Here is a 22,407-nt window from a genome sequence, read left to right on the forward strand (position 1 = left end):
CCACTCGGTTGAGGTTTGTTATGCCTATCTAATAAGAATAAAAATTAACTGCATGTGGTGTGTGTATATATATATATATATATATATATATTCAGTACTTTTATATATTGAGAGAGAGAGAGAGAGAGACAGAGAGATAGAGAGAGAACAACTTGTTTCTTTGCTTTTTTATTATTATTTTTGGATCAGATTCCGAAAAAGTTCCTATTCTTAATCCCTGTATGGCAAGATACCTAGTTAGCTCATCTCAATAGATTATCACTGTGTCCCTGTCACTCAATGCTGTGAAATAATCTAAAAACACACACATCTACTTCTTGCATGCACCAGTTTTGGTGATGAAAAATTCATGTTTTTTTTTACTCTGCAGACTATTTTTATCCGGGTGGCACTTTCCGATCTGACACAAGCCTAACAAGTATACTGTTGGATTCGTGTGTCTCTGGTATTGTATTCATTCGATTTTAAATGAACATGGAGACACAACTATCATAAGGTTTCCACATGATCAAAATGGTTTCATCCACCAAGGGAAGCTTTTTCCCCGTTCTATTTCCTAGGGGAGCTCATTTACAAGACTGCTCTTTTGGAGAAGAGAGGAATCCTTTCCCCCCTTCTGAAACATCAGGACTCTGGGGTCATTAGATGTCTGTAGACACCACAGGCTCTTTCAATCTGCCGGCTGGAATCCAGATTGCTGTTAAAATCTAGTGTTAATCATTTTTTTTCTTCATTTTAATACTGTGATACTGTGATGGAAATGGGAATTTATTTTAATTTCTCTCTGTCGCAGTGCAGTCAAGACTATTGGAGCCTTTCGAGCAGAAAACGCATTAAATAGTGAAGCCATTCTGACTTTGTTACTGAAATGAATTATTTAGATACCGTACTGTGCAAAAGTCTTCAGCCAGCCCTCATGTATTCATATGAAATCAAATTAAATGATGCAGAGTAAAATAAAATAAAAAATGTGAACCAGACCGGCTGCAAAGTGACTAAAGATACTATTTAAAAACTGGATGTTTATGTAACGCCCTCAGCAGCAACCTCATTTCCCCTCTCGTCTGTTCCAACCACTCACTAATCAACAGTATACTAATCACTGGCCTGATCATCTGCACCTGATAGGTGAAAACATTTAAATTAAATTCACATTTCCGTAGTGTAATCAAATACAGACAAAGCACACACAAACTGCTTGAGACAACACTTATAAATATATGCAGAGTGAGAGTTATGATGCTCCATGTGCTCTAGAGCGCTGTTATGTTGACGCTGATTAACAAACCTGTAGGCAGAGATGCCGTTTTTTTTTTTTTTTTTTTTTAACTTGATGGATTTTTGCTAATGGAAATATGCATCATTCATAAAAATTAATTAGATGGAACTAATGCCACATGAGCTTATTAGTAAATCTTGTTTAGTGTTTAAATAACAGATGATTTATAAAGTATGCGCTTGTAATATATCTTAGAGTAGGTGTTTGTCCAGAGATCCAGTTTGCTCCAGATGGATGGCGGTGTACGGTAACTGTATACAAATTGTCATCTTATATAATGAATTATACAGGGGATGAATTTATATCCTTTATATCCTTAATCGAGAACTACCAGATTATAAAATTGAGCAGATTCCTGGTATATTCCCTGGAAGTTTATTCTTTCCGGGATAACTTTGGTTTTATTATAATAGTCTTTTTTGGGTAATAATTTTTCTTTATTTGGCATAAAACAATTCATAGTTTTTTTAAACCACCATCAAGAATGGTTTTGGATTTATCTAGTATTTGTAATGGGCAGTGACGGACTGGGACAATAATTCAGGCCGGGAATTTGACTCCACTCCCAGGCCACCTCTGCTGCTGCAGTCACCACCACCCTATTCATGTAATCTACTGGACTGATAAACTTGTAGGCTAACCCTATTATTGTAACAGGTAGACTACCAGATGCAATATAAATGAATAAAAAATAGCCCTTAACAACTCACTAGGAATACACCATTTATACTACCAAACCAATGACAAATAGAAAATTGGCTTTTTAAAAGAGATAATAAGAGACACATGTTTGAAATATTTACATTTTATGTATTTTCAGTGCTCAAAACTCTAGTATATCAAATGCATCAGAAACACAAACACAAATAAACTTAACAAAACCTATGACAGCGTAAGTAACAGATAACAATGTTTACTCAATTATGGCATTATGTGGAACAGACCAGTAAGAGTAAACAGTAAGTAATTAGCACTACTAGTACACCAGTAGGCGTTTGAATTGGGTGATACTTAATAAAACTTGATACTTAAAAAAAAAAATCTAAATCCTTAGACTGTGGACAGGCAAAATAATCAAAAGAGATATAAAGGCTTTCACTGTCTCCTTAATCTTTCCCTGAATCCTTCTCTCTCTCACTCTGCACATCTAGTTGCTCTGCAATATGAAATAAGCGTGTTCAATAATCTGTACTTATAATTGTGCAGCCATCAGTTGTATGTCCCCAAAATCACAGTCCTACTACTGATCTTATAAATCATAAAAAAGCACATGTTGTTTAAAAAGTATAGCCTGGTGCCTGCATGTTTAGTTTTGCTTATCTTTAACTTTACCTGAAGGTCCCTGCTCTGACTCAAACGCTGAACTGTCCACCACCTCTAGCTCAACAGCAGGAGCATTTACAGCACTAGTGCTACTGCTGCTGCTTCCTTCATCACCTTTTCAGACGAAACGAGACTTGACACAGCACAGCAGCACTTACATATTGTTGCTCGTTTGTTGGTTTAGTTTTATCGATTGTGATGATCTAAGTGATTTGGATGAAAGTGTTCGTCTGCCAAATTATTATAAATATAATGTAAATGTAATCTTGACCGACCTGTTCCCTTACTGGCGAACATGGCTGGGATTTTGCAGCAGCTTGCTGCGGCCAGGGCTTTATTCCTCTTTTTTTTTTACGCTGACTCTCTGCTCCTCCTTTGCGTTTACGCTCCATTTTTTGAACGATTTAGTCAGATATTAGGCAGTGCGTCGCTGACGTTGGGTCATGTGATCTGGGAATGTAATTTTCCCTCCTGATCTAATCTTCCCCTCCCTTTTCATTGCCAGATTCGTAGATTGAGAGATCCGTTAATTAATTCGTAGTTATACACCAGCCTATCACATGCCAGGCTGATCGTCTGCACAGCGGCAGCCGGCAGGCCAGAACGACCGTCAGGCCACCGGGAAATGTCCCGGTGCTCCCGATGGCCAGTCCGCCCCTGGTAATGGGGCTTATATAAGAGATATCAGCCAGGACCTGTTTCACACTGCCATACATGGTTATTATTCAAATCTGGTTTGTTGCCTTGTGTAAAGCAGCAATCACAAATAGATTTTTCCGAGCATTTCCTATGATCTTCTTAAGGCGATCTTATAAGAATCCAGCGTTTGTATACTGGTCATAAGTTCATGGCCAGGTTGATGGTTCTATCCAAGATTTTCCCAGAACACGGCATGGAATCCACTCTTAGTGGAGCCACCTTAGGAGTGCCTTTAGAACAACCCAACAACAACGTACGATGTTCATGAATCATTTAGATCCAGAAGACATTCCAAGGAGCCCATATTTCCATGGTGGCTGGAGGTACAGTATGCTGCAAGAACACATTATGTTAACTTTTAAGTTACGTAACTAGTGGAGAGTGCCGTAAGTTGCGCATACAGTATGGGTGCCGTACGACCACCTTAAGATTAAAGTTTGTAAGATCAACCTACAGTACATAGGATCAACTTATGTAAGCAGAAGGTCCTAAGGCAACCTTAAGGTAAATATAAGAACTCTATGGCCACCGTACGATAGAAAAGTCGATTTTTTTCGCAGGAATGCCTTATATTGACTTTTTAAGGAGGCAAATAAAAAAATATATAGAAAATTATGATCCCCGCCATGAATGTCAATGAACTGCAGAAGTCGAAGGAACAGGGAGATTGGTTCAAACCCATCGTTCGTAAGTATATGTGTAACCTAAGTTTAAGCCCTCTGTCTCTGAAAAGAACTATGTTCACATTACCAGCTTAAAGTGACTCAAATGCGATTTTTTACAGTAATTTGATTTTTTTTTTATGGCTGCATGAATGATATTTTTCCAATCAGATTTAAGTCACTTATGTATGTGGTCCTAGATTGGATACATATCCGATATCCGGTCATGTGACTTGAACGAGAACAGGCAGATCGGAATTCATGTGGCTTTTTGCCTCATTACATACTTTGAGGGCATCAGTGTCTCAGTGGTCGGTTTCTCACCTGCCATGCAGAAGGCTTGGGTTCAATTCCCAGCCAATGATCTAACCTTCCTTCCTGGTTCTGGATCTCAACAAATACAGCCGACTAACTGCCTGCCATCTTTCAGAGCGAAACCCCAAGAATGTTTTTGCTAAAATCACATCTGTTGTCTGAAACGAATCATATGTGTTTTAACCCAGGTGGCACGAGCAAAGACATATCCATGTGTGTGTGCATGCTGTATCAGAGATCAGACACGTCCATATTAAGGTCAGATAAGAGTCATGACATGGCATTTGTAATGTGAACATAGCCTAATTTGTTAGAAACACATAAAGGAGTTTTTGAAGCTTAATGATTTCATGTACCTGCATGAGGCTTTCATGGTACTCAAATTTATCTCACATTCCTGAAAAACAGGTTATGCCCAAGTTTAACTCTTTCTCATTGAATAATGTCACCTTCATTCAGTTAGGGATTACAGGGCGTGCCAACCAGGGAGACCAGAACATTTTACATTAACCCTCTCTGTTTACCCTCCGTTTGAGAAGTGAAGTTACTATTAAGTCACTATTCTCAGACACTTTCTTTGATTAAAAGATGAACAGAAGGCAACATACAGCTGGGACACTTCTACTGGAGCTATTAAGAAAGATCAGCTATTTATTAACCAAATGATGTCAGCATGCCTTTAATGATATTATTAATAATGGCTTAATGGGCTCTAATACTCTGAATTAATATTTAATTTAGTAAGGTCTAAAACATGAAATAAATATAGAATGTTGCTATTTTTTGATCAAGGGTTCTAGAAAAAAAAGGAAATACAACAGTAATTTAAGCTAGTAATTTAATCATACAGCCCAACATCAAACTTTTTTATGTTAATGAATACTATTAATCCTAGGACTATCCTAAGCCTACTTTAGTGTTTGATTAGTGGTTTATATTATCAGATATATTAACATAACATGCAGTATGGTGGCATTATGATAAGCACCGTCGCCTTGCACCTCCAGGGTCTGGGTTCGATTCCCGCCTTAGGGTCTGTGTGCATGGAGTTTGCATGGAGTTTGTGTTCTCCCCGTGTTTGGTTGGTTTCCAGCCACAGTCCAAAGACATGCAGATTAGGCTAAGTGACATTCCCAAATAGCCCGTAGTGTGTGAATGTTGATCAGAGGTCCTACCACTAAAAATTAAATGGGAATAAATACAATGGTCACCATTGGCCTCCACAGTCTCTAGTTGAACTACAGAGGTTCCTAGAAAGATGGATGGACATACCTATCATCATAGACTTTTATTATTATTATTATTATTATTATTATTATTATTATTAATAATAATAATAATAATATCATTTTTATTAATCTTTATTATTATTACTAAAATTTTCAACATTTATTTATTTTATTATTGTTATTATTAATAATAATAATAATAATAATAATAATATTAGCAACATTTTTTATTAATCTTTATTATTATTATTATTATTATTATTATTAAAAATTTTCAACATTTATTTATTTCTTTATTTATTTTATATTTTATTATTCTATTATTATTTATTATTATAATTATTATTATTTATTTCAAATTCAAATTCAAATTTTATTTGTCACATACACAGTCATACACAGTACGATATGCAGTGAAATGCTTATACGACCGCCGGTGACCTTAAAAAGAAAAAAAAAACTATATATAAGGAATAAATATTAATAAAAGAAATAAAATACAAAGGAAAATAAATGTAACTAGTTATTCATTATTATTTGTTTAAGTTAAAGCTATATTTTTGGTCCTGGTGGTTTTTGTTTGTGTTTATATTTTATATGAAATTAAATTCAGATATAACACATAAAATGTTATAAAAAAAAATATTTTTTACACTGAGTCTGGTCTGTGTGTCTCACTTTTATAAAATAAATTATTAAATGGTTGCATGTGGGTTACCCACGAAGAACAAATTTGACTAGTGTCTAAATGCCATCACGAAACACAAACACAGAGAGAACAAAGCGGGGTGTTCATCGTCTCGAGACTGGAGAAAAGGTTGAGGAGTCACAAGCCCCCACCATCTGTTCATGTGACGTTACGGCTGATGAATGACTAAGCACATAAACGCAGGATGATGCCTGGCACGGTGCCATCAGTGCTTTTGACTGATACCGATTACTCATGGATCTGACAACTCGGTGTGTTTGAGTACCATCCAAAATTACTTTTTTATGCAAACCAGCTGGTGAGAAGCGCGGTCAGGTATTGGATAGTAGGTCTTAGATCTTGACCCATGAAAGCTTGGCTCAGCTTTCTTCTCCAGTCTTCTTCACTTGCCACTTAAAAATATTTTTATTTTTTGCCCGAGCTTGGTTGTATTAGTTTATCAGCAAATAATTATGATATACACATGAATATTTTAAACCTATCCTGAACAAAAAGTATCAGGCGTACATTATGTCACTGTATGCAAGCTATAAATTTGTTCCTCGTCCTTCTCTAAAAGGCATCTGCATTATTCACCAAATTCTTGGTATCAGAAGAGTCTTTATTCCATACCTAGAAGTTTATGGTGAAGTAAATTACAAGTACTGAAATGGAATAACATTGGTCACAAACTATTCATCTGCAATCTGCTAACAGGATCACGGGCCCTCAAGGCTCTCATATGCCTGCAGTAACCAACAATTAACTTGTCTGCTCTGATCCTACAGAAAAGCCAATACAGCACAAATTACCAAAACGGTCAACAATGGCCATGATGGAGAGACACCAGAACACCCAGTGGACAGGCCATGCATAAGGCCCAGCAGCCAAAGAGCCCATGGCTGCTCCCCAGATCCCAATCTGGTCAAACCCCCCCATAGGAAGTGCTGAACAAAGAAGTGCTGAGCCAGCACAGCAACCCACAGGACTCAAAGGATCTCCTGACAATGTCCTGCTGCCAGACACTACAGAACAGCCCCAGAGGTCTTGTGAGTCAAGCCTTGAGGGGGCCAAACACAGAGTTGCATTACTTTTTGTAGTGGTGATGGGAAATTTAAACCACTCTATAAAGTCCTCTTCATCATTTTCCAGAGACTTTTATTAGGGTCAAGGTGAGACTCTGTTGTGGTCATGTGATCATGTGTGAAAATGATTCCTCATGATCCCAGAACCACTATTTCAAAATTTGAGTCTTGGAATATGGTAACGCCATCAGGAAACAAAAACTCCATAGATGTGATAATCTGGTTATTCAGTACATTCAGGTCATCAGCTGACTTTATAACGTTGCTGAGCCTAGATTAAATAGATTAGATCATAACGCTGCGTCCAGAGGCTTGTACAGTGGCCACGTTGCATGATGGATGTATCACTTCATGGGCTTCCCTTGTTACCCTGATGCACCCATCACTCTGGAATAGGCTCAATCTGGACTCATCAGATCACATGACCTTTTTCCGTCGCTTTAAAGTGCAATATTTATGCTCCCTAGCAAACTGACAACTTGTGTCTGGTGAGTATTACTAGTCACAAGTGGTTTTCTTATGGACATATAGCTGTTCAGTCCCAAACTCAAAGTTCTTTGAGTCACATTCTTTGTGTGTGTGCATGTTCTCCCCATGTTTCGTGGGTTTCCTCTGGGTCCTCCGGTTTACTCCCACAATCCAAAGACATTTAGTTTAGGCTAACTGGCATTCCCAAATTGTCCGTAGTTTGTACAGTATGTATGTGTGCCCTGCGATGGATTGAAACCCTGTCCAGGGTGTTTCCTGCCTTGTGCCCTAAGCCTCCTGGGATAGGCTCCAGAATACAGGATAAAGTGGTATAGAAGATGAGAGTAAACCAGGTTCCAGCAATTTCAGCATTCTCCTTAGTTGCTTTTCTTTGCTTCATCCTGGCTAATAATACAGTAACATCTTTTCCACAACTGTCTTCCAATATAACTGTTAAGAATTGCGTTAAAAGGACTGTTGCCAGCTGAAACACATTAATCACTGCAGTAATTATCTAATCAAATGCTCTTCTACCTTTTTTTAGACCAAGCAGTGTCTAATCCTGTGATTTATCTTATAGCTGCACAACCATTAAAGCTCTAGTTATAGACAATGTGTCAACCACCTGACCAGTCAGATGTAACAAATCAATGTGCTGTGCGTTATTACCTTGTGCGCAAGCTATAAATTTGTTCCTCGTCCTTCTCTAAAAGCCATCTGCATTATTTGCCAAGTTCTTGGTATCAGAAGAGTCTTTATTCCATCCCTGGAAGAACTGTTTATGGTAAAGTAAATTACAAGTACTGACCCCACAAGGTGCCGTAAAAGTGGTAGTCCTGAGGCTTGTACTATGGGAAGAGGACGGAACAGCTCTGAGATTAGTTTGAACCCTGGGTAAGCTGTATAATCTTTCCTAAAAAAAAAAAAACGTACTGAAATGGTTCAGAAAATAATTGGATTATAAACATTTCCTATATGGGCAACTTTAAACGGATAAATAATATAATGTCTGAATGCAGTGTTAATGAATGCAAGGAAAGAGATGTGAATATGCTCTAATTATCAAAACCTGTTTATGAATGTATTAGAATGTGTCATTAATTACAAATACCTAAGAATTCACGCTTTTGACAGATGATTAGTTATAAACCTACAAAGCAACACAACGCATTTAGGAGTGCGTTATGCTTTCATCTGTCTTTCATCTGTCCTCATCCTCCTGGACCTGTCAGCTGCATTTGACACCGTGAACCACAAGATTCTATTATCTATTCTTACAAGCCTTGGAATTTGTGGAACAGCGTGGCAATGGTTTGCTTCTTACCTAAAAGATAGGTCATATGAGGTAACATGGAGGGGATCTACATCTGCCCCACGTAGACTCTCTACTGGTGTCCCGCAGGGCTCAGTACTTGGTCCTCTTCTGTTCTCCCTCTATACCCGGTCTCTTGGTAAGGTCATATTATCGCATGGATTCTCATACCACTGTTATGCAGACGACACCCAACTTGTTCTCTCCTTTCCTCCCTCTGACACTCAGGTTTCCACCCGGATCTCAGCATGTCTGGCAGACATCTCATTTTGGATGGCTGCTCATCAGCTGAAGCTCAATCTCAGTAAAACCGAACTGTTGTTTATCCCTTGTGACTCATCTCCAGGTCAAGACCTTGTAATATCCATGGACAACAATCAAATCACTCCCTCAACCACTGCCCGCAATCTCGGGGTAACCGTGGACAATCATCTGTCATTTTCCCCACACATCGCTAACCTTACTCGCTCTTGTCGATTTCTTCTTTACAATATCAGAAGAATTCGCCCATTTCTTTCTTCACAGGCTACTCAGGTGCTTGTTCAGTCCCTTGTTATTTCAAGACTGGACTACTGCAACTCACTCCTGGCAGGCCTGCCTTTGTCCACGATTCGTCCTCTGCAACTGATCCAGAATGCAGCAGCACGACTCGTTTTTAACCTTCCCAAGTTTTCCCACACCACCCCACTCCTCCGCTCCCTGCACTGGCTTCCTGTAGCTGCCCGCATCAAATTCAAAACACTGATGCTTGCCTACAAAGCTAAAAATGGCCCAGCACCCACTTACCTCTCTGCGCTAATTACACCACGAACTGCACCACGTTCCCTCCGATCCTCCAGCACTGCTCGCCTCATCCCACCATCTCTCAGGGATCAAGGGCGGCATTTATCCAGGCTCTTTTCTGTTCTGGCGCCTAGGTGGTGGAATGAACTTCCTCTAGATGTCCGTACATCAGAGACTTTGACTATCTTTAAACGACGACTCAAGACGCATCTGTTTCTCCAGTACTTGGACTAACACCCCCCCGAAAAAAAAAAAAAAAAAAAAAAACTCAGATGTGTTGGACTAATGGTACTTAGTTATTAACCTAGTTAACCCAGTGTAAGTATGTATCCAATGTTACATTAAAGCACTTTTTGTAAGTCGCTCTGGATAAGAGCGTCTGCCAAATGCCTAAATGTAAATGTAAATGTAAATGTTATGATTTACATACACAGTCACCAGAGCCGTTAATGATCTCTGCTTCTTTTTTGCAAAATTAATTTTATACACATACACAGAGCGACTTTTACGTCGTAAAAGTTTTTTGACGTTTTTATTTTATTATACATCCGAGCAGTAGAGGTTAAGGGCCTTGCTCAAGGGCCCAACAGTGGTACATGTAACTTGGTGGTTGTGGGGTTTGAACCTGGGACCTTCCGAACCGTAGTCCAATGCCTTAACCATGCACTGAGTCAAAGGCATGTAGGTGAAAGCAAGTAGAATATATTTCCACCCTAATATTAGGGTTCATGACCTACTGTTTTCTGGGTTTTTTTTTTTTTATTTATAAACCTAGAATGTCATTATTTCTGAAGGCATAATTCCTCTGCAGCAGTTATTTGCATCTGATTTTGAACAGGATTGTTGCTATATTACGGAGCATTTACCAGAACTCTTTTTGTATTGTACCTGTTTTTTTCACAGTAGCAATAGCAGCTTGTGTGTGTGTGTGTGGTGTGTGTGTGTTTGTTTGAAAAGTGCTCTCTTACATAATATGCCGCTTTCAGTGAACACCTCCAGGGTCGAGGGTTCGATTCCTGCCTCGGGTCAGTTTGCATTGAGTTTGAATTTTCTCTGTGTGCTTGGTGGGTTCCTTCTGGCTACTCCTGTTTCCTCCCACAGTCCAAATACATGCACATTCCCAAATGTGTGTGTGTGTGTGTGTGTGAGTGAGTGTGTGTGCTTATGTGCCCTGTGATAGACTGGCGCCCTGTCCATGGCGCCTTTTGCCCCGAGCCTGTACATGATAAGAGGTATAGAGAAAAAAAAAAAACAGGGTGCCGAAGACTTTGTAGATTCCTATCAGAATACAGTATGTTACATAAACTAAAGGAGGGGGAGCTCTGCAAAAAAATTTCATAAGACTTTCAATTTGGTGCCAATTGAAAACCCAAAAATATGAACAATGTGTTTCTAGCAGTAGCGAAGCCTCCCTTCAGGCTTTGTGCTTCTGCTTGACCCTAATCGACCTTGTTTAACAAGAACCTTGTCTCAAACCCAAAAGACCTGGTCTAGTTCTCTAAAATATAATGATATAATGATTGCCTGAGAGAAGGCACAATGAATGCACCTCATTATGAATCTTTGTGTGTAAAAGTTCCAAAGGCCGCACGGAACAAAACATCCCCGCTCAACTATTACATAAACCGGTAGGGAGTTTCTTCATACATACTTGCGTTCGAGTCAAACCGGGACTTATGATGAAAGGTCCTGTGAATGTAAATGTACACGTAAAACCGATTGACATTTTCAGACGACTTTAAGTGAGACTCTAGCCGCAGTGAAACATTTTAATGGTGAAAATTAAAAGAGTTCCTGGGAGGCCAGCGTTTCAGACGTGAAGCAGGCAGGTGGATCATGGCTCTGGCGTACTGAGCAAACTTTCTACACTGATGGTGTCCAGACTCTAGTAAAATGCTGGGATAAGTGGATTAGTGTAGCAGAGGATTATATAGAGAAATAAAGGGAGTTTTTACTCTCATAAAACTTCTGTGTTCTGTTATTGTGCATGAATCAAAAGTCCCGGTTTGACTTGAATAGCTACATGCACAAATCTGAACAGAATTGGATTACTAAAAGGTAATATACAGTACAAGTGCCTCTTCAGCAAAGCATATACTGAATTTTCAAGTAATGGAGCACATTCACTACCACACACACACACAAACACACACACACACACACACACACACACACGTCATCTCTTCCTTCTGTTAGTCTTATCATAATTAAATCGCTAGTCTTCATTTGTCCTCATTTAGGGATTTGTTTTGGATAGCCTGCCTTCAATCATTGTAAAATATACAAGAATTCACGCCAGTTATGTTATTTGTCGCTGATGTGACTTCTTGTCTATGTGTTCCCGCAAATGATTTTATACTGTAACTCCTCAAGCTGTCAAGTAAATTACTGTTCCCAGTCTGATGACTGTCCAATTCACTTCTCGGTGCCCAAACAACAACAACTTCCCGGTAAGCAAGCTAGTGAAAGAAGAAGTGCTCACTTACTGAATGCCGCCGCTGCCAGGAGGAGCGTCACTACGATGGAGATCCACGATACCCATAATGCCTTCTTCCTGTAACTCTGAGCTTCATGAGGCTTGAGGCGCATGCTGCTCTCCAAGAGACCTGTCAGGAAAAAGTCACAGATGAGAAGAACAGGGCCCGAGCACAATGGATCCGATAGCAAATAAAGCAGTGAAGACTGGGTATCATATGTTTGGGGATTCCCTTTACTTCTACTTACTCCACATCAATCCATCATACCAAGATATGTCTAGAGATGCGAATTCCTCGTCTACAAATGATGCCAACGAACTTCCTCTTAACATTCCACACCAAACTAACTTAACTGTATTTAATTTCGTAAGGCATTCTGCAGTTTTCAAACCATGCCCTAACTTCGAACAATCCACTCTGTCTCTTAGTATATAGACATTAACAAACAGACGTGATCCAATAAACTGTGGAGCAACGAAAGCACAAAAACAAACAACCTACACACTGTGCACTGTCTGTGCCAAGCCTCTTCTTTGTCTAAGATTTGTTAAAGAATGTTTGTGTAGCTGTACATTTTTCCTCTATTTAGCGCTGCACTAACTACATCACGGAGTGGTCACATGGTGAGGGGCGCTTGGGATTAGAGTGCTGGCACATAAATGAAATGGAAAAAGATAACTGGGGAATGTGATCCCTCCCATTCACGTAATACTAAATTCTTCCTCGTCTATCTGACATTATCTCAGTTGTCTGGAACACAGGCACTAGTTCTTCCTTCAACAAGTCAAAAAGTCAGTGCTAGAATAAAGAAACATAAGAGTGGTGGTTTATTTGGTAAAAGTCCAAAACAAGACTAGCTGAAACACTCTCACTCATACAGATGATCCTGTTCAGGGTTACAGAAGGCCTGTTGCCTATCGCTCCTCCATGAGGTTTATTTGAACCTGGGATAAACACCTGCACATTCAGCAAGTCCTAACCTCACAAGTTTTCACTTGTTTGGGGCATTAAAGGAGTTCCTGGGACGCCAGCGTTTGAGACATGAAGCAGGAAGCCTGATCATAGCACATATATTTAAGCTGAAACGCTGGGATAAGTGCATAAGTGTAGCAGAGGATTATGTAAAGAAATAAAATGAGTTTTTATGTTAGTTATTATATTCTGCGCAATCAAAAGTCGTCTTTGTTTGACTTGAACGCCCTTCTGTTTGGATCCAATGTGAAAACACGCTAAGGGTTATCTCCTCTGCATTCACATGACTTATTTCACCTTTCGTTATCTTAAGCTTGATATGGTTTGACGCTGCGGAAAAAAGCAAACTAACCGAAACAGATTCCAGATTGCAGAACATTCATTTACCTCTACCTGTTGTTCACCTAAGTATATCTCCAAATTGGAAAATGTCAAAACAGCCTGGCTTTGTTATACATCCTTTTTGCAATTTGGTCGACTTAAATTTGTTTCCTGAACAAGTCACCCTTGCCTATTCTAAGCCATTCTTCTAAAACAAACAAAACGACCAAGCTGGAAGTCAAGTTTCCATTCTGAAGCCTCTAACCATGTAGGCAGCAAATGAAAAACCCTTATAAATTATTCAGTGGCACAAATTGATTGCTCGGGGTGATTTCATGTGCCACAGAGCAATGCTGTGGCACATTGCTCATGGTCAGGGAATACTAATGCATGTGGGGAGGATGATGAGATGGACACGATTTCCACTTGCATAAATATATGACTTTTTATTTCTTCTGCATACGCTGGATGTTAAGAAAACAAAGACGCTGAGAGTTTTGGTCATACAAAGGAAGCGAGTCCAATGATGCATCCAAGGACATATCAGTCCTGGCCTTTACCGTACCTTTAGTATGCCACAGTATTCTATTTCAATGGCTTTCTACAGTCTCTTGTGCCAGAACTCCTGCTGTGTCCTACTCTCATCTTCCTCTTATCTTTCTTGGCTGGCTCAGACTGACTGGAGTGCCTACAGTGCCATGCTAATGAGACAGAAATTCCATTAAACTATAGGGCCATGATGAGCAGGCTCAGTCACACGGTACCTTTTGATGCTACATTCAAATACTCTCTAAATTATATTACCAGGACAAATGAAGTAAGTCGAGGCAGGAGGGAATACTGCCAAATACACTCATAAACAAAACATCGAAAAAGGCCTTGAACATGAATGGGAGGACTGAGCATCATGGATTCTTAAAATAGTTTAAAAGAATACCGTATGAATCAACTCTGGTTACTGTACATTATGCTTACATGTGAGTATTTGATTTGTATTGTTTAAGCAAGGGTTTGTGTACACCTCACCCTTACAACCCATACAGGGTGCTTTTTTATCACTTATAATAAGTTCCACTCTTCTGGGAAGGCTTTCCAATCGATTTTGGCTTATGTCCATGTCGATTTGTGTTCATTCAGCTAGTTAGTGAGATCAGGCACTGATGTTGGGGTGTTCCAGTTAATCCCAACGGTTCTCAGTGTAGGGTAATGCTCTTCCCCTCCAAACTTAGCAAACAATGTCTTCTTGGATATCAATTTGTTAAAGGGGACCTCCATGCAGGAACATTTCCAGTGAAAAGAAATTAAAAATGTTACAGCATACAAAGACATTTTATACACATATACTGTTTTATCCGGTTTAGTTTCTCTTGGTTTAGTGTTGGTTTTCTAACATCATGTGTGCCCCAACCTCCTTCATATCTTCTGTTATTTACACAGTAATCTTTGCTGATGTTTATGATCAGTCTGATCCGTCATTTTTACTAAAAAGCATCTACAGTACTAAAATATAACTGCACTCACATACGCCTTTATCTCTGATACATGACAAGTTAAGCTCTTACTGGGAATTCAGGTAATTTCAATATACGCACACTAATGTTTAGAAGCTTAAAGGTTTGAACTTGTTAAAGATTGCCTGAAATGTAGGTAACAGAAATTATTGGATGCAGGTATGTTATTTAGACTGCATGAAAGTATTCAGTTTCCACTACAGGTACTGTATGTTTATTTTATGCCTTGTTTTTTATGTTTATTATGCATATATGTATTGGCAGTGATCCTGATGATGCCTTCTTTAATCGAACATGATCCTGTTAGTCATGCTGAACAAACGTCCTCATAATGAGCAATATTCAAAAACACGTATATAAGAAGTAGCCCAATCTCACAAATGTAACTTTTTCAACACATTCCATATTTTTGCATCCCATAAATTTTAATGGATTGACAGTAGGGCTGTCTCTTATGCTCCTCTTTAATTTGTCAGTAAATGGACATTTACATTTAAGTGCTTTAATAAACAGACATCACGTTTTGTGACACATATACTGTGTCTTAACAACACCTTTAAAAAAAACGAATTTAATTGAATCACCTTTTGCTTTGATTACAGCACAAAATGTATTCGTGTGAAAATGATTGCTCATGCACTCAGAAAAACCTTCACAACCTGGGTCCTGGATTGTACCCGTGCTATCAGGGAAGGAAAAACTCCATAGATGTGATTCTATGGTCATTCAGTTCATTCCGGTCATCGGCTGACTTCATTTTATTGCCGCATATCATTACTGAGTCTAGACCTGAGCAACTGAAGCAACCCCAGATCATAACACTGCCTCCAGAGGCTTGTACAGTGGACACTATGCATGATGGGTGCATGGCTTCATGTTCTTCTCTTCTTAACCTGACCTACCCAACACTCTGGAACAGGGTTACTCTGGACTCATCAGACAATATGACCTTTTTTCTATTGCTCCAAAGTCTAATCTTTATGATCCCTAACAAATGCATGCCTTTTTTTCCCTGATTATTTTCACTAACAAAAGGTTTTCCTATGGCCACACAGCTATTTATTCTCAACTGCGTGAGTTGACCTTGTGTGTGTATGGAAATAAACATAAACATAGCTCTGGTTTTTCCTGTTTTTTTTTTTTTTTTTTTTTTTTTACCATTCAACTTTATCAAGCATTTAATTGGTTCCCATTCATTACTTTTGCCTGGGTATGTTTTTTTTCCACAAAGTCCACGGTTCAGTCCTATCCTTCCAGATGTTGATAATGTGTTGGACAAATCTTAAACAAGTTCATTGTGTTCCAGTAATTTCAAATATCCTTAGTTTGTTTTCTTTGCTTGATTTAGCCCAACTTATAGATAGATTTTTCTGAAATGGTGATTATCGTCATTTTTATTTTTATTTTCTTTGGCCCAGGCAGTGTACTGTACAGTATGTTCAAGGTCATCACTTGTTCTATAGAGTGATTTGCTGATACCATAGCTGACCATATTGTATCAGCAGGTGCTTTAAAACAATGTGATCTAAACATTCAATGAGTAAATTAATTTATAACATATAACATTTAGAAATTGATTAACATATAATCCCTTCAGTATCAAAAAGGGGAAAAGGCACAGCATACAAGGAAAGAGAGTTTTATATTTTTTTACAGAAATATTCTTGCTCAGTATCAAACATCTATTATTATTATTATTATTATTATTATTATTATTATTATTATTGGCATCAGGGAAAGCATGTCAGGTTTTGTTTTTGGAAAATGTACATTCATGCATTTGTTTTTTATTTAAAATGTCATACAAACATATATACACACATCTGCTCACACACACACACACACACACAGATTTACAGAGAATAAAGCTTACATTGGGGTTTTCCTATACAGACACTGTTACAGTATATACTGTAGGCTGCTTGGATGTGGGTTCTGCTTCACACATCTGGAAGTGCCCTGAAAGTGAAGACAGACACAGAGACAGACACTGAGGATTTACCTTCTCCCTCCACGCTCTCGGTGATGTCCATCTCCCGGTCTCTCTGCGTCCCGCTCGCCGCCGCCGGCTCCACCACGACCACCGCTGATTCCTGCACGGGACACGGAGCCGACATCTCGGTCATGATTCAGTCTGAAACAAGAGCCTTAGAGCGGACAGGCGCTCACCATCCGGGCACATCCAGAGCCGGTATCAGTCCAGTCTGTCGCACTGATCTGGTAGAGGAGTGCGTCTGTCCTGACTGCAGCGCAACACACACACACACACACACACACACACTGCTGCCGGGATCACTTTAAATCTGCCCTTATCCGCACCCACTATCTGCGCGATCTGCCCCCACGGCTCACTGATGTGGTCTAGGAACTCTCCGATCTGCCCCTCAGACACACTAATATGGTACTATATCTCCCATCTGCCCCTCTGACACACTGATATGGTACTATATCTCCCATCTACCCCTCTGACACACTAATATGGTACTATATCTCCGATCCGCCCCTCTGACACACTAATATGGTACTATATCTCCGATCTGCCCCTCTGACACACTAATATGGTACTATATCTCCCATCTGCCCCTCTGACACACTAATATGGTACTATATCTCCCATCTGCCCCTCTGACACACTAATATGGTACTATATCTCCCATCTACCCCTCTGACACACTGATATGGTACTATATCTCCCATCTACCCCTCTGACACACTGATATGGTACTATATCTCCGATCCGCCCCTCTGACACACTGATATGGTACTATATCTCCGATCTGCCCCTCTGACACACTGATATGGTACTATATCTCCGATCCGCCCCTCTGACACACTGATATGGTACTATATCTCCGATCCGCCCCTCTGACACACTGATATGGTACTATATCTCCGATCTGCCCCTCTGACACACTGATATGGTACTATATCTCCCATCTGCCCCTCTGACACACTGATATGGTACTATATCTCCGATCTGCCCCTCTGACACACTGATATGGTACTATATCTCCGATCCGCCCCTCTGACGCACTGATATGGTACTATATCTCCGATCCGCCCCTCTGACGCACTGATATGGTACTATATCTCCGATCTGCCCCTCTGACGCACTAATATGGTGCTATATCTCCCATCTGCCCCTCTGACGCACTAATATGGTGCTATATCTCCCATCTGCCCCTCTGACGCACTGATATGGTACTATATCTCCGATCTGCCCCTCTGACGCACTGATATGGTACTATATCTCCCATCTGCCCCTCTGACACACTAATATGGTACTATATCTCCCATCTGCCCCTCTGACACACTAATATGGTACTATATCTCCCATCTGCCCCTCTGACACACTAATATGGTACTATATCTCCCATCTGCCCCTCTGACACACTAATATGGTACTATATCTCCCATCTGCCCCTCTGACACACTAATATGGTACTAGATCTCCGATCTGCCCCTCTGACACACTAATATGGTACTATATCTCCCATCTGCCCCTCTGACACACTAATATGGTACTATATCTCCGATCCGCCCCTCTGACAAACTAATATGGTACTAGATCTCCGATCTGCCCCTCTGACACACTAATATGGTACCATATCTCCGATCTGCCCCTCTGACACACTAATATGGTACTATATCTCCGATCTGCCCCTCTGACACACTATAATGGTACTAGATCTCCGATCTGCCCCTCTGACAAACTAATATGGTACTATATCTCCCATCTGCCCCTCTGACACACTAATATGGTACTATATCTCCGATCTGCCCCTCTGACAAACTAATATGGTACTATATCTCCGATCCGCCCCTCTGACACACTAATATGGTACTATATCTCCCATCTGCCCCTCTGACACACTAATATGGTACTATATCTCCGATCCGCCCCTCTGACAAACTAATATGGTACTAGATCTCCGATCTGCCCCTCTGACACACTAATATGGTACTATATCTCCGATCTGCCCCTCTGACACACTAATATGGTACTATATCTCCGATCTGCCCCTCTGACACACTAATATGGTACTATATCTCCCATCTGCCCCTCTGACACACTAATATGGTACTATATCTCCCATCTGCCCCTCTGACACACTAATATGGTACTATATCTCCGATCTGCCCCTCTGACACACTGATGTGTTTCAGTTATCTGTTTCTCTGTATCACACTGATGTCATCCAGTAGTTTGTTAATGTGCATTACATTTAGTGATCCAGTAGTCTGAATCCCTGTATCACTCTGATGTGATCCAGTAGTCTATATCTCTTATCTGCTCCTTTTGGCACACTGATGTGATCCAGTGTTCTATATCCCCGATCTGGCCACTTTACACACCAATGTGATCTAGTAATCCGTTTCTCTGTATCACACTGATGTCATCCAGTAGTTTGTTAATGTGCATTACATTTAGTAATCCAGTAGTCTGAATCCCTGTATCACTCTGATGTGATCCAGTAGTCTATATTTCTTATCTGCCCCTTTTGGCAAACTGATGTGATCCAGTGTTCTATATCCCCGATCTGGCCAACTGGCACACCAATGTGATCTAGTAATCTGTTTCTCTGTATCACACTGATGTGATCCAGTAGTCTATATCTCGTATCTGCTCCTTTTGGCACACTGATGTGATCCAGTGTTCTATATCCCCGATCTGCCCACCTGGCACACCAATGTGATCTAGTAATCTGTTTCTCTGTATCACACTGATGTGATCCAGTAGTCTATATCTCGTATCTGCTCCTTTTGGCACACTGATGTGATCCAGTGTTCTATATCCCCGATCTGCCCACCTGGCACACCAATGTGATCTAGTAATCTGTTTCTCTGTATCACACTGATGTGATCCAGTAGTCTATATCTCGTATCTGCTCCTTTTGGCACACTGATGTGATCCAGTGTTCTATATCCCCGATCTGCCCACCTGGCACACCAATGTGATCTAGTAATCTGTTTCTCTGTATCACACTGATGTGATCCAGTAGTCTGAATCCCTGTATCACTCTGATGTGATCCAATGTTCTATATCTCAGATCTGCCCCACTGGCACACTGATGTGGCTGAGGATCTCTCTCATCTTTTCTGGGTTTGGCCAGTTTGTGTTTCCTCTCTCCTTGTTTTAGATCGAGTTATTACCAGATGACTAAAATTTTCATTAGAACACTTGGATAAATGTAAGTTGCAGTGCATGAGATTCAATTCAATTTTATTTTATTTGTATAGCGCATTTATCAAATCTCATTGTCGCAAAGCAGCTTTACACAATCTAAAGAATTATTTAAGTCTTTATGGAATGTGAGTGTGCATAAATGAAAATGGTTAGATAGTCCCTGGTGAGCAAGCCAAGGGTGACAGTGGCAAGGAAAAACTCCCTGAGATGGTAATAGGAGGAAACCTTGAGAGGAACCAGACTCATTTGGGTGAAACAGAAAGCAGGAATTGATCTGCATTCATGTTAGTTGCGTGTTAGTTGGCAGGCAATTTAGTATAACAGACAACAGATGCATCCCAAAGAGACAAGAACTCCAACCAGAAGCGGGGCACCATGAAATCATTGTACAATGTTTTTTTAAACAGCTGCAGTCCTTGCTGCTGCGTGCTTTAGGGCTGGGGACTTTGCATGTACTTTGTCTTCTTTGCAGGTCTCCTCTGGGTTTTTCAAAGATATGTATTGTGGGCTGCGTGGTGCCAAACTGTAGTGTATGATTGATACAGTACCTCATCCAGTTGTTTTTTGTTGGTGAATAACAGAACTCCAGGGATGGAGGATGGAGATCGTCAACCCAGTCAGGCCGGGCACAATGGAGTACAATTTCACCTTCTAGACCAGGGGTGCTGAATTTAAATTTAATAAGAGACGGTCAATAAAATCCTCTTCGAACCGAGGTCCGAACATGTTTGTTTTAGGATTCAGATATGCTGTCATTGTATTTTATATTAAAAAAAAAAGAGCAATTAAAAAATTCCATAGCATTTTAACAATATTTATTGTCAATTTTCAGTAACTACGTTAAACATGGGGACAGTTTGATCTCAATTTGATCATTTTCACACTGCTGCTGTATATAATTGTGGAAGCACTCTTGTTGCTCTGTCACACTGGTACAGTATATCAGTTCGGGTATCTTACACTCCCTCATCTAGGACCTCCATCTTTGAAGGTTCAGTTTCTATGGTGTACGTGCCTTTTTTTTTTTTGGAGTAAGCCATGCTGGGTCACGGGAGGTCTGTAGCCTGGTGTGCCAAATCACAGGGTGTAAGCGCACACACACACACACACACACACTTACTCAAACACTGCAGGCAATATAGAAACACCAATTATCATACTCTGCATGTCTTTGGACTATGAAAAAACCCAGAAGAAACACAGGGAGAACGTGCAAACTCCACACACAAGGGGGACTTGAATTCTTGACCCTGGAGGTGCTAATCTTTACACCTCTGTGCCACCTAATGCCATGATCTATTATCTAAAAATCAGTCCTGGATTGTTAACCTCTATACTGGCTCTGAGTAGAAAGCTTAGCATCGTTATGCTGTCAAAGATGCATTGTGCTGGGCCTCTGAGTGGCGCAGTGGTAAAGCGCTAGCCCTATCATCCGGAGATCGCTGAATCGATCCCCGGGTGATGCTGTTACCTCTCACAGCCGGAGGTCTAGAGAGAGCTGATTGGCCAAGCTCTCTCACAGGGGAGGGATGGGAGGTATTCGCGCTCCCACATTAATCACGGCTTTACAGCCAATCAGGGGCGTCTGTGAGCTCGCGCACGCGGAAGGAGCGACTAGCGCTTTCCTCCAAATGTGTTACTCTGCCCCTAACGGTGTGTGAGCAAGCAGTTTGAAAAGATGCGGTCGGCTGGCGTCACGCGGTTCGGAGGAAACACGTGATAGTCTTCGGCCCTCCCGGCTGAATGGTTGTGGGAGCCCCCTAGTGACGGGGAGGAATTGACCAAGACTAAATTAGGACAAAAATCGGGAAAAAATCCCCAAAAAAAATGCGTTATGCCTTGTCCTGTTGAATTAAATGACTGGAGCTCCCAAAAGTTCTTCCAAATAATGTTTATGAATCTACAACATTCTTACAAATAATTCCATTTACATTCTTACTTTACTTTTAGAAATGTGACTCCAGTGGTTCGTTAAATGGTTAAGCTTGTTTCTTTTTCTATGTGCCACTATGCCTCTTTCCTTTCAAGCTGAACTCAGTGCAGTATAAATAGGAAAATTTTACAAAGGGTAAAATAAATGAATGCCCTCATTAAA

At 40.2% G+C, this 22,407-nt stretch overlaps 1 protein-coding gene across 1 annotated transcript in view; it reads right to left on the bottom strand.

The window, feature by feature from the left end:
- Nucleotides 1–17,359, bottom strand: part of tmem163a (transmembrane protein 163a) — a 58,125-nt gene extending 40,766 nt beyond the window's left edge. Inside the window, exons 1-2 of the mRNA XM_053496692.1 lie at nt 17,127–17,359; nt 12,330–12,449 (exon numbers count right to left, since the gene is read on the bottom strand). Coding sequence (XP_053352667.1) covers nt 12,330–12,449; nt 17,127–17,250 — 244 coding nt within the window. The 5' untranslated portion in view covers nt 17,251–17,359. The remainder of the gene's footprint in view (nt 1–12,329; nt 12,450–17,126) is intronic.
- Nucleotides 17,360–22,407: the final 5,048 nt, after the last annotated feature.

This window comes from Clarias gariepinus, chromosome 5, assembly GCF_024256425.1.
Source record: "Clarias gariepinus isolate MV-2021 ecotype Netherlands chromosome 5, CGAR_prim_01v2, whole genome shotgun sequence".
Classification (NCBI taxonomy): domain Eukaryota; kingdom Metazoa; phylum Chordata; class Actinopteri; order Siluriformes; family Clariidae; genus Clarias; species Clarias gariepinus.